Source organism: Aulonocara sp. 'chitande type north' Nkhata Bay, linkage group LG7 (assembly GCF_057382095.1).
Source record: "Aulonocara sp. 'chitande type north' Nkhata Bay isolate Kocher_YH1m ecotype deep benthic linkage group LG7, A_spYH_male_GT1.1, whole genome shotgun sequence".
Classification (NCBI taxonomy): Eukaryota; Metazoa; Chordata; class Actinopteri; order Cichliformes; family Cichlidae; genus Aulonocara; species Aulonocara sp. 'chitande type north' Nkhata Bay.
In genome coordinates, this window is record NC_141350.1 from 64712364 (window position 1) to 64729055 (window position 16692).

The following is a 16692-nucleotide window of genomic DNA, read 5'->3' on the forward strand; positions in this document are numbered from 1 at the left end:
GTCAGAAAACGACTACAGCAAAACAGCTGCTTGGAAAACAGAACCAGCTTTACTCCCGATCCCATTTGCACACTGTCGGACCTCTGCCTTAACACCATATATTTTAAGGGTCTTATACAGACAAAAACATGTATGTGCCACGGGCCTCCCGGTGTTGCATATTGTAGCCAACCTTTACATGGAGGAAATGGAAAGTAAGGCTCTTGAATCTTTCAAAGTGACAGCACCCAGCTACTGTCACAGATACATGAATGACACCTGGGTCAAAATCCAAACCCAAGAAGTAGAAACTTTAACCAGGGAGGATACAAAAGGTAATAGTTTGAAATTTCTGGACTGTGCTGTGTGCAGTGAGGAGAATGAAACCTCAACACTGAAGTTTATCAGGAGCCCACACACACAGCCCAGTACCTACTGTTTGACCGGGAAGAAAGTGTTCCCGAAAGAGAAAGAAAAGGAACACGCACATGTAAAGAAAGCTCTTAAAACACGTAGTTATCCTAACTGGGCTTTCATCACTGTACAGAAGATCAGACACCAACCAGGGAGAATCATAATGTGTTAATAGACCTCTCTGCATTTAATCATATCTGTTATTAACCTCTGTCTCTCTTCCACAGCATGTCTTTATCCTGTTTTCCTTCTCTCACCCCAACCGGTCACAGCAGATGGCCCCGCCCCTTCCTGAGCCTGGTTCTGCCAGAGGTTTCTTCCTGTTAAAAGGGAGTTTTTCCTTCCCACTGTCACCAAAGTGCTTGCTCATAGGGGGTCATATGATTGTTGGGTTTTTCTCTGTACCTATGAAGCGCCTTGAGGCGACTTTTGTTGTGATTTGGTGCTATATAAATAAAATTGAATTGAATTCAAACAAAACAACACTGTCATCCTTTATGTAGGTTTATCAGAGAAACTCAGGTGATTCTTCACCAAGCACAACATCCCAGTGTACTGCAGAGCCAACAACAGCTGTACATCTGCACCTAAAGGTCAAAGGTCACTCTTTCAAGGATGCCAATGCTCACATTTTGGACCAAGAAGACAAATGTTTGAAAGAGGAATGAAAGAAGCCATCTATGTACATTGTGAACGACCATCTTTGAACAGAGGGCGGGGCTTACAACATAAACGGTCTGCCATCTATAATCCCGTTTTAAGATCCCTTCCCAGAGGCCTTAACGCCCACTCACAACTTGCCTCAGTTGAGCTTTATAGGTCACAGGGTGAGGCAAAATCTCACAATGGTTTCACACGAAACCTCTGCTGCTAATGACCAACACCCCTTTTCACACCTTGGCTCACGATCAATAATAGGTCAACAACCCTCAAACGGGACAACTCCCACTTGTGTTTAAATACCTAGGATTGTATTTGATCAATTTGATCCTAGAACTTAAAAAGCTTCTCAGATGACAGGTGAAACGTCCTCCAGAAACTTAAACAAGTCCAGTCGCTTTTCTTTCCAAGCTCCTTAAATCCTCAGTGCCTTGTGAAAAGGTTTTCACACATCTCACTAGAAATTCAGTATTTTTGCTTCATTACAGACTAGGCATGCTCATGATTTTGGAATAATTTTCTTTAAGTTAAAAATAAATATATGAAAACATATCTTCTTTATTTTTTTAAACCGCAGACACCACATAAAAGAGGGACATAGCTGCCGTTTCACTGTTGGTTTTTACACGTCGGCACGCAGCAAACCTTTATCAGTGGCTGCGTTTGGAAGAGAAGACTTGAGTAATGCTGACGTCATGCCCTCATCACTACAGTTCCCAATTTTGCAGTTTGGTGCGCTGACACAGAATGATAAACATTTTCACAATCAACTTTGAGGTTCAAAGTATGTCCCTCGATAAGCAGGCAGATGAGTAAAGTTTGTGCAGTGGAAAGAAACCTCTGACCTTCATGCTAACGCATCACCACAAACCACAAACAACAAGCATGGGTCGGCGTAATAGGGTATGACTTTATTTTCACAAGATAAATATACAAAACAAAAGTGCTGCAGAGTATGAGGAACCAGAGTATAAATAAACCCTCCTGTTAAAATGGAGAAGAAACTGAAAACATTATACCGAGGGTGAAGCTTCTCTGTTATAGGTGGAGGTCTTGCTTCTTCCAGTTCGCCCGCGTGATGTCTACACTCAAAGAAGGAAACACCAAAACAAGCCAAAGCCCTCAACAAGTCAACGCTGAGCTACGAGCGTTCAAAACAAAAAATGGGAAGCAGTCTCCTGATATCTTGTTAACACATTCTGACGCTGTTGTACATTTTATTTTAAAACGGCTCCTAATCTAAACCCTCCTCCAGTTCATTTCCTGCGTAACCAAAAAGCAAATGTGTGGTTTGCAAGGCAAATTAGGAGTTCATCACATGCCTGCACATCTGATGTGACTACTCTCCTGAAACCATTCAGGGTGGAACGGAGACAGATGGGGGACGATCGTGTTATTTTGAAATACAGAAGCGTACGAAAATATCTCAATGCCACTAAAAATCAAAAGCTCAGCCTTAAAAACCACAAAAGAGATCTGGCTACAGAGACGTAGATAATAAATGTAAACCTGAGGCCCTGCTGTTCACAGACAGCGTAGAAGTTGGCTGGAACAGGACAAAAGAATCTCAGGCTCTGCTGGCAGGAAGAGCAACGGAAAATTCCTCTCTCGCCTTCTAAACAACAGACTGTCCATCAGGCACTGGCGGAGAAGCACCTATGCAAGCATCTGCATTCCAAATAAGGCGTTCAAAGCAAAAAAAGTCTGAATACAGGCATGAGAAACAATCCAAAATAAATCCTGAATAAAAATAAAATAGGAAAATATCACCCTGAAACAAAGATTGTCCTTTGTTGTTTGCAGTGTTACACAAATGAAGATTGGAAAATCTGACAAAGGAAGGAGTTCAGTGGGGTAGTGTTTCCAAAGTCTATTGTCAACTGATATTTCCTTTCCTATCACTTCCAAAGAATTTAAACCCTTTCTGACCCCCACCCAACCCCCATATAATCAATATAACTACTCTTTAAAACTCATCATTTTGTAAAAGGTGTTTTTGTTTTTTTTATAAATCTTCAACCTGAAAGCCCGTGATTCGACAAAGGGGATGAAAAGGGGAAGGAAGAAGGGTGAAGGTAAAATGAGATTCCAGCGGGGAATAACAGAGGAAGATGGATCGAAAAGGGAAGGTGAGCCAGAGAGAGACGCCCGTGCCTTCTCAGGTGCTGCTTCTTCTGCTGTGTGTTTGTGTGTACTTATTTATAGAGCAGACGGGGGAAGGTTGGTAAATCAATAGGCTCATTAAGTCCTCCCAGTAGGAACAGTTCAATAGAAACACACACAGCTCTCGTTGCCGCCATCTTTGAAGTTGTCTGTTTCCACGCAGCCCCGTCGCCTCTCCTGCAGCAGCTTTTAGTTCCGTAGAGCCGCCAACCTGGAAGAAAAATATGAGGAAAGTTAAAGGTCTTTGTAACATATAGAAGCCTTAAAAACATGTTTCCCTGTCAGTGTTTCAGCGCTCGCACCATTGACAGGGAAAAACCTACAGATATACTATAAGTAATGCTGGAATGCACAATTATTTTCATTGTGCATTGCAGGTCACTCATTATTTCACCGTAACACCTTTAAATATCATTTCTGCTTGGCAAACGTTTCCCAGCATACTTTTTATCATATCCAGTCAGAAAGTTCTGAGACTTCTGCTGTGAACAAACAGAGAGTGAAACAATTAGCTGCGTCCAACAGGTGCCTGCAGTAACTCGTGTAACCACCGCCAGGTGTGCTTTTATGATTTGCACAGTACAGCATGGAGGAAGGTTCTGGGTGTGAATTGACCCGTCAGTTGAGGTCTCTCTGTGTGAAGATGATGATGTTCAGGTCACAGGATCCTGAATATTAAAGTGAATGGCTGTGCGTGCAATGTGATGGGCTGGTGGGCAATGCAGAACTGGATAAGTGGTTAAAATAATGGTTGCATACAAAATAAATATTGACCAGGAATAAAACATGAGAAGTTACACACTTGTAAAGAAATGATAAAGATTGTGTTTTTATTATTACAGTTTCATCTTCTCATTGTTATGTTCGTGTGCGGTTCCTTGTTTATGAAGTGGTGTGACAAAGTTTTCTAACATCAGAAAACATTTTCTTTAAAATTGACCTTAAATTCTGGAAATTTATGATTTTTTCTTAGAAAATCAAACCTAACGTTGTGTTAAAGCTGATAAAATGAGCGTTAGCACTTGTAAAAGACTTAATTTTTTTTCCAGAAACAATTACTTGGATGATACCACAATCAAACATTAAATCAACTCTCACTAACAAGATGCACAAACAGTGTTTCATCCTGGCTGCACGTTTTCCTGCCAGAAACCTGTCGCTCACAGGACGACAGCAACACCTTTATATGTTTATAACACCTACTTAATGCCTGGCTGGTGTGTGAAACTATTCCTGTTGTGTCCTAATCATGCTGTCTCGGAATAACTTGATGTCAGATACAAGGACTGCCACAACAGCACGCAGAGAAATCATTTAAACTCAAGTCAACAAATTATTTTATGCAGCGTTTACTGGGCTGGGAGATACAGTTAACTCCTATACAAAAAGAAAAAGATGCAATCTAAAAGGTTGAAGCGATGTTGAATTGCTTGCTCTGTTCAACTACTGGTCACTTTTGGTTCATTTAATAGAAAAATCTGCTTGTTTTTTTACTTTTCAGCCCACATTATCGCCCATCTGCAGACCTACAGTAATGACTAAGTAACTAACTAGTACTAAAAACAAGGAGACAACAATTTTCTACACTTGGAAGCTTTAAAGCAGAATTCCATTTTCTTTCAAAAGCTGATTTGATTATTCTGATGAGTCATATCTGAACTGAACATACTGTGCCTTTCTTGTTCCCTCATGACTTTGCAACCGCAACAGCAGTGTTCAGTGTGGGGGCAGGGACTTGTGGAGTAATCTGATTTCCTGATCTCTGTTGTAAACACAGAAGCGCAGGATTGTGTGTAACTTATTAAGTTTTTGCCAGAGTATGAAAACCAGGTGAGGAGGGGGAGGATTCAGTGAGTAAGGGAAACGCGGAGGACACTTTGAAGTTTCTTCTTATCAGAAGTTATAACACAGCTGCAGGGGCTGAAATAAGACACATGTAATGTCTTTTTTTAATTTACGCCAGACTCAAACAGGTGTTGCACAGCTCCATACCCAGCTCCTGCACAAATATGGTTCTAATTTGTTGTATAATGCTACGATTTGTTCCAGACGCATCAGGTGTGTGGGTTAATGGGAGGATGCATGGGTTAGGAGAAACTGGCAGGCCAGCTACCTGTCTGCAGATGACTGACACCATTTTGTCACAGAATATAAAAAGAGCTAAAATGGTGCTATCACAGTGCAGAGGAAATACTGCAAAAAGATATTTGCACCGTGTGTGTTGTTTACATTTAATAAGCAGTCATTGCTGTGGTGTTTTTTGGTATTTAAACAGATAATTGTTTGAGGTTTGTACATAGAGCCATAGCTACTGGGGACATGTTTAACTTATAGAATCTGGTTCCTACCGTCGAGACAGCTGGTCCTCCTTATCCTGGCTCCGTGAGCTCTCTGCGCCCACTGAGGTAGCCCCGGCAGGCAGCTGGTTGAGCTGGTCCATCACCTCCAGGCCGTTCTGTTCTGCTATTTGGTGGATCAGGTCATCCACCTGCTCCTGAGGCGTGGTCAGCGTCATTGCTGAGCTCATGGAATCCTCCATGACCTGGTGCACAAAAAAAAGAGTTGAGGAGAGAACAAAGGGAATGTGAGGTCAGAGAGTGCAAAGCTGGGTTTGACTTATTACATCCTCTAGCGCTACTGTGGAATTTTAAAAAGCATGAAAAAGTGCTCTACAAACAAAGAGTGAAGGCACTCACTGAGGTGTGGACATCGAGGTTCTGGACTTGGCTTTCAAACTTATCCATGACTGCAGAGACCTTCTGGAGATCCATGGAGTTCAGAGCTTTGTCCAGCGCCTTGGTGACCTGACCCATGCTTTTGGTCACCTGTTGGAAAGTAAAGAAAAGGCATTTGTAACATACGTCTCATACACACTTTGTGATATGAAAATAGTTGATTTAGAATCTTTCATTTCAACATAGAAAAATATGTCTTTGATTCAAACTGTTGAGCTGACTGAACACTAACTTACGCCTTTCATGGTAACAGCGGTCTGGACTTTAGAGGCCACGGCATCGACTCGAGACGCCATGCGCAGCCAGTTAAGGCCTTCGTTCTTTTTCCTGATGGCATTCTCCGCGTAAACTCTGGCACATTCCACATTTTTCTGTTGCAAAGCCTGTTGATGAGACAAAGATGCTGTTAACACTTTTCAGCTTCAGAATAATCCTTTGTTTATGTGCACAGACAGGGTGGATACATCCTAGGACTGATACACAGAACATCACTAGGTAAATTTTACTGTAGACACTCCACATACAAGCGACAAATGAACTAGAACAATTACAGGAATTACAGCCATAAATGTAACTAAACAATTGTTTACTAAAAATATACTTAGCTTTGCAAGTTTGGCTCAGTGTTAGCACAGCATAGACGCTGCAGGTTCAATAATATCAAAGACATAATCAGCAATAACCTTGCATCTTTACTGTGTATTCCTGTGTTCTTCCTCATACACCATAACTAACAACTCAATAAATTAGCATTTGTTTTTCTTTGGAATGTGCTCAATTCACACCAATGTCTGTTAAAAGTCCAAATGTTTATGATGTTACTGTGATCCTGGTTGTATAATTATGAAATGTATAATAAACAGCAACCATCTCTGTTGTGATTAGAGTGACCCAACCTTACACGTGATCCACCTCATTTAAAACACAAATAATTTACAGCAGAACAGATTGCATGAAGTTGGCAATAATCATATTTCTTTCAGCAGTGGTAACAGGAAACAGCAGCAGCATCAAAGAGCAAACTTCCATCTTTCCTCATTTCAAATGCATGTCAGCTTTTCAACAAAGCAAAGCAGGAGGGAAACCTGTCATGACTGAACAGTGAAATATTTCTGACGTTTCAGATAATAAAAGCTTTGTCATGTCAGAACCCCGTTGCTCGAGAATGCGTTTGAATAGCACTTCTGTATTCTCTACGGCAAACATACATTCTAATTGGGACAGACCTGCCCAATACCTAAAACTAGCTGAGCTAGTGTTGTACTGCCACCTGCTGGTTCATGTGTGCCACTCCACGTGTCAGCAGACTGGTAAAATGATCAGCATAACTACACCACGATCACTGAATTGTAAGATTGTGTTTCTGTTTTTTCCAGTTTCAGTTTAATTTCACTGAGTTTTCTTGACTGAGTCGGAGGTTTCTTTTTGTTGGATTGTTATTAGATTAGGGGTGTTGTTAGGGAGTAAAAAGTACTCATTAGGTCAGGTAGTTAGTAGTAGTTAGTAAGTGTTGAATGTTATTTTATTCAGTTCAATATCATTTGTATTTATATTTATTAACTGCATGTATTTACATTGACTAATAATCAGAAGAACCTACAATATGTTTACTTTTTATTTTTTTCCCCTTGAGTCTTGTCTTTAGGTCTATAGTTAAACTCACTTCACATTATCAGTAAAAAAAAAAAAGCTTTTTATACTTTCATACTTTTTATTGGACCCTGTCATCACTGTCTGCCAGCTGTTTTACCACCTGAGCAAAAGGCTACGAACTACAGTTCCTTTTGCTGGGTCACCCATCAATCAAAGCAGTTTCACTTAAATTGAACCACTGGAAATGGCAGCAAATAACTTGGTCTCTGTCTTCAGTAATTAGTGAGGATTTCACTTGTGCAGAAATTGATATTAAATTCATTGATTTTGAGTAAGTTCTCACAAACATTGTGGTAAAAATCTAGGAGAGTAACGAGTTTAGAAACACACAAATCAGTTCATCTGACACTAAAAGTGAGTGATCACATAGTTCTTAACTCACACATTTGATGCAAACACTAACTAAAGCGCTGATTCTTTACCAGAAGATTTTTATTTATTGCATGAAAAGTCGCTGGATATTTGCTGCATGAATAGGCCGCTGTACACAGGTTGCTAAAAAGAGCTTGGTGAGTATTTTCTGGATCATTTGCATTTTTGTTAAGTGCTAATGATGTCCAGTTAAAATAAATTTAAAAAAAAAATCTCCTCCATGGAGTAGTCTTTCTACTCACTGACTCATCATCTTCCATTTACTACAACACACAGCCACACCCAAAGCTTATTAGCAGACGCTACTGCACAACTGCACAGATCACAAAGCACAAAGCATTACGTCACAAGCATTACCTCATATCATGTCAAAAAAAGAAAGCAGAAAAATGCAGATAGGCTCCCTTAATGTTGATGATAACAGACTGGATGTTTTACATTGCTCACATCTGCTAAACTTAGAGCTGATGACGAAGAGATGGTGTTTCTGATTATTGTACTTCAAATCTAACATTAAAACAGGCTCCTGTTTGTTTTGTCTGTGCTATCCAAATTTCCACTTACACTGACATTGTTGTCTGCTGGAAGTCACTTGCTATTGAAAGGGAGTTCTTCATCACCACCCTTACCAAGTGGTGCTCACAGGCAATAATCTGACTGCTGGGGTTCTCCCTCTAATACTGTACAGGGTTTACTTTACAATACAATAAAGCACCTTATGATGACTTAGAACTAGTAAACGGATGCCAATAAAAGTAAAGAGCAGACATACAGACATTTCATTTTGTCTGTATTAGAATGATGACATGTGTGGAGCAAGAAAGATGTATACAGTGTACTGTGGGACCGTTTGGCCCTTACGTCACCCCAGCTAATTGGCCTGCTTACCTTCTTGACCTTTGCCTGCTCTTTTTCAGAATCCTTCTCTGCCTTCTTGGCCAGCCTCTCCAGCTGCTTGGAAGTGAACTGTGATCCACAGAGAAAAAATGTGAATACATTAATAAATATCCCACTTTAAGTTATCTGTTGTCTGATATAGGTTTAAGATTTTCACTGGAACATACCTTTAACTGAAAGAGTGTTTCTGTGAAGAGATGGTGAGAGACAGAGTCAGACATTTGGAGTGTATATAACATAAACTGTCACATAGACTATATGGACAAACGTGCTGGGCACCTTACTACACATTACATCTACAGGAGCTGCTTGCCATTGAACCCCATACCATGCAGTTCCCAAAACAGTTTATGTGCTAATGTTAATGCCAGAGGGACACTGGAGATAGTTATTTAGTTAGCAGAGCGTTGACGACTTTTACATCAATGGGCCACAGCCCTCTGCAAACCCATTATTTATGTGGTCTGCCACTGAGTGGTTGTGATTCCTAAACTCCAATTTTACAAAAATACCACTTCAAGCAGATCGTGGAATATCTAAGAGAGAAGAAATTTCACAAACTGGCATTGTGTTAAAGTACGCACTCGAATTCAGTGAGCTATTTAGAACGATCACGTTGGGCAGTTTCTGTCTCTGGCTTAGCACCACAATAGGTATTGTGCTTATCATATATTATATAAATTATCAAAAGTTCACATTAAACAAGATCAAAGTTTTAAATAAGTGTAAGTATATGTCCAGCTACACACTATGAACCAAAAGCTCAGGCTTCATATTGCTTTAATTAAACACTCAAATTCAGGCAGGTTTTTTTTTCCCGACCTTTGGATCTGTATGATGTCATCGAGAACAGCCTGCAGTTTTATTTAACCGATGTCACATAATAAATCATAGTAAGTATAGTAAGTATCAAGTATAACAAGTCTACTTTAACAACAATGATAATGTAGAAAACAGCGGACGGTTGTAGATACCGGAAATACATTTATATATTTATTTTAAGTTCATTTTTTCCCAAATCAAGCCAACTGAACCAAATGTCTGAGTTATATTTATATCTGTAAGAACAGGTACATGCATAAATATAAGTTAAAGAAACACATCTTGAGCGTTTAAGCAGGCAAGAGGAAGCTCTTTTGTTTTTGTTTTTTTAAACTTTTATAGCGATGACTTGTATCTAACAGGACCGGGGGAGAACGATGAAATGTGTCTCCGTCTGTCAAAGTTGTTCCAATCAAATTCTGGCTGCTGTATCACATTCCTACTGTAGAAGTCACTGCTAAGAAAAGACTCTGGCACAGCCCAATAAAACCAAAGGCCCATTTAATAATGAGTCCGTAAACTCAGTGGACGTCAAATGTGATAAACGGAAAAACCCCCAACAAAAAACAGGTCAGACAGCTAACCCGGCTAACCACACACCCAAGCTAAAGCGCTAATTTTAGCTATCTAACGTAGTCTGTCGCTTTGGCTAAAATAAAGAACCAAAGGCTACTCAGACAGACAATTCAGAAGTTAACACACGACATACCATCCATGTCCAAGTGAAGATGATACCAGGAGACGACTAAGAAGTTATTTGTAGCGCCTCTACAAGGTAGTCCTGAGTTGTTTTGGTAACACCGTGGATCTTCCTGGTTCAACAGTAGTCACGTGATTCGAATTCTTCTTCTTCTTCTCCTTCCTCGCCCATTCTTCGAAGGTGGCATCTTGCCTCAAGTGAAATGCTGCCACCTATTATCATAACTAGATACAGCAAACTGCATAGCATAGAGCAAAGGTTTTTAGCCACACTTCGTTTCTCTACATTTCTTTTCTGCTTTTTCACTCATTTTCACTTCAGTTCTTGTACCTGAAGATCTTCATATTATATATTTTATATATTTTTATATAATATATATAAAAATATATTAACACTGACCTGTGAGTCATTCAGTCATAAAAATGCACCTGACTCAAGAGATGAATCATTGTTGTCACATATCAGATAACTTAGCAAAGAACCAATTTCAAAGAACAAAATCTATCTACAATCTATCTGTCTATCTGCATATTTCAAAAGTATATGGTTATATGTTTTATCAAATGTATTCTCTCCAATAAACAACAACAAAACAAATAGTTTAAGGTAGTGGATACAAAGCTAAAAGAAATTTAAAATACAGTTGAAATAGGTAAATAGGTGATCTACACTGGAAATCAGTTTTCCTAACAAGTTATGGATAGGTGAAATAGCTATCTAGAAGTCGATAAATAAAAAATTAATAAATAAATAGCAGACAAATGGTGGCTAAACTCAAAGTCAAAGATGAACATTTGAAATTAAAAGATAAAAATAACTGAGAAAACTAATGATAATTATGTATTGTATCACCCCTAATTTTCTTTATATTTTTCTACAGTGATATTCAATGGTGATCACCTGTTTCTGCAGCACAGGGATGTGTTTTCTTTTGAAAGAGGTCTCCAACTTGGTACACAAGGACTCAGTTGACTACAGTTTCAAATTGCAGATAATCAAGACACGAAGAACTGCAGAGTCAAAGCCTGAAGCTGTTTTGCACGTCTGTCAAGCTCACAGGCACATCTCTGTTTGATTTCAATAGCGGGAAAAGGTGGAGAAGGAGCCCTGTGTTAATGAGTGGATGGAGAAGCTTCCAGCCAGAGGAGAGCTGCTGGTGAAGAAGAAAGAATTTATGAAGAAGAAAATTGACCACCTAGAGTTTTTTGCCAAGAAAAACAGCACAATAAACAGAAGAGGTGAGCTATTTTACAGAAAAATATATTTCTTTAAATAAAGAAAGAAAAGAAACGGGTAGGCAAGCAATAAAACATCAGTCTTAGCTAGCTAAAAGCTAATTAGCTAGGTATTAAACTAACTATCGTTAGCCACACAACTATGAAACAAGAACTAAAACTGGTTATACATTTATTTTGACTTGTTAAAAGTAATGTAAAAGAAGATGAACGTAGTAAAAAAAAGTACTGGAAAGGTTCAAATGAATTATATGTTTGTGCAGATACCTCAACACATATACTTGAGTCATACTCTACTCTTTCTACTCTTTCTACTCTTTCTAGTCCCTGTCAGAACTATTGCTGTCTTGCTGCAACATTTTGGCTCAACTGAAGGCTTTTCATGGAGTTTTTAGAACATCCTGAATTACAGTAGTCCAGCCTAGAATTAATAAATGCATGAACTAGTTTTTCATCATCAGGATGCAGGATGTTAGAGATATTGTGCAAATGTTAGAAAGCAGTCCTACATATGTGTTGCATTGAAAGACATATCCTGGTCAGAAATGACTCCAAGATTACTCAAAGTGTTAGTGGAGGCCAAGGTAATGCCATCCAGAGTTAGTGTCTGTGCTATTGGCCTATAATTAGTTAAGACTGCTGGGTTTGGCTTTTAAAGTAATGGTTTAACTACTGCCAGCTTGAAGGTCTGTAGTACATAGCTGATTATTAGAGCTAGGTTCATCATATTTAAGATTGAAGCATTAATTAATGGTAGGACTTCTTTGAGCAAAATGTTTATGAACCATAGATCCATCTATTAACTAAACCTCACAGTTTTACAGTCTCTATTTTGGGGGTTTTCTGTTTAAAAAAATACTGAAGAAGCAAAGTTAAATCTATTCCTGCTCATGTGCTGTTTTTGTTTCACCGTGCTCTCCTACCAGCGGCTCTGCAGGCGCTAAGAAGAAAGAAGTTCTACGAGAAACACATCAATTACATTGACTGCGCTTTAAAAGCCATGAGACCCATTTACGAACACATGTGAGGAGAAACACTACAGGAATGTGTGAAATAAAGCTATGTATGAATGAGAAAGAAGTCTGTCATGGCCTTTGAATGCTGAGTACTAAGATAATTTAAAAAAACAAAGAAACTGTCTGCTGGCTGTTGCAGAGAAATCATTAACAAGGTGAGTGACCTGATGAAGGATATTGCAGAGGAGGAGGATGAGACTGGAGGCATGCTAGAGAGCCTCTGCACACCTGTGGGCTTTGAAGGGGAATTTAATGAGGTAAGAATGATCTTAATTTTTGGAAGACTTCTGCGATTGCACTGATTCTGTGTACCAGAGTTGTCACTTGTTGTGTGCCTGTTGCTGTGTCTCTGTATGTTTTTTTTCTCAGGGTGAGCTGCTGGCAGAGCTGGAGAAACTGGAAAAGAATGTGGACGAAAACCTCTTTGAGGCGGATGAAGCAGAGGACGGGAACCCTTGTCCCAAAGTGCTGACCACTACTTTGCCTTCCCATCGTGGTAAGACTTGTTGGGAGAGCTTCGACTTTATTCTTGCAGTTGGCTGTGGTGTCTGTGAATTCATGGAGGTTGTGCAGGGATTTATTTTCTTCCCCAAAGCCAAGATGAACAAAAATAACACAAACCTGTCAGGAAAGGTGTTTTACCTCAAACTCAAACTGTGGATGTCTGTGAATGTTCTCAGTCATCCAGGTCATCGTAGTCAAAGGAGCTTGCAAAGAAAAGCGTCTGGACTTCTTTAAGTTACTTGAAGACGTTTCACCTCTCATCCGAGAAGCTTCTTCAGTTCTAAGGTCAAATGGTGGAGAGTCCCAGATATAAACCTAGTGGGAGTATCCCCCCACAGAGGGACAAAAGGACCCCCTGATGATCCTCTAATCCCCTGAGCCAAGGTGTGAAACTGGGTGTGGGTCCCAATCAGCCAGAGTTTCGGGTGAGCTCATTGTGAAACCTGGCCCCACCTTCTCATGCGAATTCCTGAGATCAGATGGCCCAGGATGTGAGTGGGCGTTAAGGCGTCTGGGGAGGGATCTCAAAACTGGATTATAGATGGCAGAGAGTTGGTGTCATAAACCACCGCCTCTGTTCAAAGATGGTCGTTCACAGTGGACATAGATGGCTTCTTTCACTCCTCTTTCAAACCATCTGTCCTCTCTGTCCAAAATGTGAACATTGGCATCCTCGAAAGAGTGTCCTTTATCCTTAAGATGCAGATGGACTGCTGAGTCTTGTCCCCAGACAAAAACTGGTTCACCCGAAAGACAAAACGCCAAAATACAGACTTAACAATGTGGTGTATGCTGTACAGTGCAGCGAGGAATGCCCAGAGCTCTACATCGGAGAGACCAAACAGCCACTTCACAAGCGCATGGCACAACACAGAAGAGCCACCTCCACAGGACAAGACTCAGCAGTCCATCTGCATCTTAAGGATAAAGGACAGTCTTTCGAGGATGCCAATGTTCACATTTTGGACAGAGAGGACAGATGGTTTGAAAGAGGAGTGAAAGAAGCCATCTATGTCCACTGTGAGCGACCATCTTTGAACAGAGGCGGTGGTTTATGACACCAACTCTCTGCCATCTATAATCCAGTTTTGAGATCCCTCCCCAGACGCCTTAACACCCACTCACATCCTGGGCCATCTGACCTCAGGAATTCGCATGAGAAGGTGGGGCCAGGTTTCACAATGAGCTCACCCGAAACTCTGGCTGATTGGGACCCACACCCAGTTTCACACCTTGGCTCAGGGGATTAGAGGATCATCAGGGGGTCCTTTTGTCCCTCTGTGGGGGGTCACTCCCACTAGGTTTATATTTGGGACTCTCCACCATTTGACCTTAGAACTGAAGAAGCTTCTCAGATGAGAGGTGAAACGTCTTCAAGTAACTTAAAGAAGTCCAGACGCTTTTCTTTGCAAGCTCCTTTGTCAAACTGTGGATGTTTCAGGCGAATAGATGAATGTGTTGACCACTACTGTCTTCAGGGTTTTGCAGAGAAATCATCACCAAGGTCAATGACCCGATCAAGGACATTATTGAGGAACAAGACGTGACCGAAGACTTGCTAGACAGCCTCTACACAGCTGTGAGATTTGAAGTGGAATTTAATGAGGTAAGGATGATTTTAATGTTTTTTTGGAGCTTTTGTTTTTGCAGTGATTCTTGGTTTGTCTGATATCTAGAGTCTGCTTACATTATTGGCATTTGCCTGATGTGGCTCAGTGTGATTTGCTGAATCATTATTATTTTTAAGTCAGGTTTTCCGCTTCTGTGACACTTCTTGACACTTGCTGAGCTGCTGTGTGCCTATTGCTGTCTCTCTCTCTCTGTCTGTCTCAGGATGAGCTGATGGAAGAGCTGGAGAAGCTCCAAAAGAATCTGGATGAAAGCTTCAATGATTCGGATGGAGAAGAAGCTGGGGTCCTTTGTCCCAAAGTGTTGACCACTGGATCACATTCCCATCCCGGTAAGAATTCCCAGGAGAGCTTTTTCATGATTCCTGCGGTTTGCTGTGGTGTCTACAAATTCACGCAGGTTGCTCAGGGTTTTGTTTTGTTTTGTTTTTTCTTCCTCAAAGTCAACACGGACGAAGAAAACATTGAAGATGATTTAGAGTATCTTCGACGTTGGGCGACTGCACCTCGTGAACGCACCATCAGTTACAACATTTAGAAGAGGCGAGGGAAGCACAGAAAGGAATAAATGGGCAGCAGTTTATTGTATTTGTTCATGAGTGTTTGTTTTTTTAATTTAATTTTCATGGACATTTGACTTTCTACCTACTCCAGAGATGCCAGTGAACATGTTGATGTTTATACACAGGACACTACAGAGACTTCAGAATTCAAATTGTAAAATTAAGTATTATGAACACATCCTTATAGTACCATCATTAGTACAACACTACTGGCTTGATAACTAATTGATGTTATGACTTTGATGTTATCTGAACTCACTGAAACTAAGCTACTTTTGCTTTCTTTAAACACAAAACAAAACTCACCAATGACTCCCAGCACATAAGTGTTGCATGTGTTTGCTGTCTTTGAGTCTCACCCTGTTACCTCTGTTACCTGTTGTGTTCTCTTCTTCGAAGACTGTTTCAAAAATAAAACACTTCACTAATGGGGAGGGGCTTTTTTTCCACAGGCCCTTAAAAAGATCTTAAGACAATGGAAAATTAAGCTCAAGGAGGCTAACAGTCCAAATTAAATTTGCCTATGGTTTAAGACTTAAAAACATTATAGCCAATAGCATTAATTTTTACCCCTCAGGCATAATAGGCTGATGGTGTATTGTCATCACCCAAGTTTGCGAATGCAATAACTCAAGAACAAAACGATGTAGGAGTTTCAAAGTCATCTACTAAAAACCTTGGACGAGGTCGAATCCCGGCGACCTTGACCTCAAGGTCAGAGGTCAAGCTTTCTGAATGCGATAAATCGAGAACAAGGCAAAGTTGGATTTTGGAATCGATACCATTGTTGTATCTACGAGGATGGCTGCCAGTATTTTCAAAATCTTACTGCCTTGATTTGTTTATATCCTTTTATCGCATCAAAGTATTGATCGGAAGATTCACTCAAAACATGGAGGTAGCCTCCAAGACAAAATTAAGCCAATACAGAAATGCCTAAAAACCTCTATCTGCAGGCCACCAGATGGCGATAGTTGCAGTCTGCAAAAAGTCTTCCCAGTATATAGAAATCTACGAAAAAACAGGTTTCAGTCTTGACCTCTGCTGAATTTATGATGTCATACAGTCATTTTGGCTGTTGTGGATAAAAACTTACGACCGCTTTGTTAGTCTTGGTCTTACCATGTTTCCAAATATAGGCTTATCTGTGGTTTGAAAACACAGTGATTGGTTAATAAGTTGCCTGTCAGACTCACCCTTCTTCGTTTCATGTGGGTTTTTTGTAACAAACATGGCAACAGCAGAAATGCCCAACTTGAGGCTTTAAAAAAAGGGCTTTACAAACCAATCATGTCCATCTATCATACGGTCTACGCTAATAGCATAATTGGGCTGTCTTCTCCTGGTCCAT

General features: G+C 40.2%; 2 protein-coding genes across 2 annotated transcripts; one reads left to right on the forward strand and one right to left on the reverse strand.

Annotated features, from left to right (window-relative positions):
* Positions 1 to 1949: 1949 nt before the first annotated feature.
* Positions 1950 to 10546, reverse strand: chmp1a (charged multivesicular body protein 1A). The gene is made up of 7 exons (XM_086301953.1): positions 10405 to 10546; positions 9041 to 9060; positions 8865 to 8942; positions 6188 to 6334; positions 5913 to 6041; positions 5565 to 5758; positions 1950 to 3427 (listed from the first exon to the last, which is right to left on the reverse strand). Exons 1-7 carry the CDS (start codon positions 10409 to 10411, stop codon positions 3406 to 3408), a joined length of 597 nt encoding a protein of 198 aa, XP_086158079.1. The 5' UTR covers positions 10412 to 10546; the 3' UTR covers positions 1950 to 3405.
* Positions 10547 to 11326: 780 nt separating this feature from the next.
* Positions 11327 to 15770, forward strand: LOC147326624 (charged multivesicular body protein 4b-like). Its single transcript, XM_086302634.1, has 7 exons — positions 11327 to 11633; positions 12557 to 12653; positions 12786 to 12903; positions 13016 to 13142; positions 14629 to 14756; positions 14984 to 15110; positions 15222 to 15770. Exons 1-7 carry the CDS (start codon positions 11519 to 11521, stop codon positions 15314 to 15316), a joined length of 807 nt encoding a protein of 268 aa, XP_086158760.1. The 5' UTR covers positions 11327 to 11518; the 3' UTR covers positions 15317 to 15770.
* Positions 15771 to 16692: the final 922 nt, after the last annotated feature.

Bases quoted from the DNA above. Each gene is read 5' to 3' on its own strand.
- chmp1a (XM_086301953.1), bottom strand. The intron at 6,042-6,187 runs GTAAGTTAGTGT...ACTTTCCAACAG, and splicing joins CCGCTGTTACCATGAAAGGC to GTGACCAAAAGCATGGGTCA. The intron at 5,759-5,912 runs GTGAGTGCCTTC...TTTGTGCACCAG, and splicing joins ACCTCGATGTCCACACCTCA to GTCATGGAGGATTCCATGAG.
- LOC147326624 (XM_086302634.1), top strand. From the start codon at position 11,519: ATGGAGAAGCTTCCAGCCAGAGGAGAGCTGCTGGTGAAGAAGAAAGAA. The intron at 13,143-14,628 runs GTAAGACTTGTT...TACTGTCTTCAG, and splicing joins TACTTTGCCTTCCCATCGTG to GGTTTTGCAGAGAAATCATC. The intron at 14,757-14,983 runs GTAAGGATGATT...TGTCTGTCTCAG, and splicing joins TTGAAGTGGAATTTAATGAG to GATGAGCTGATGGAAGAGCT.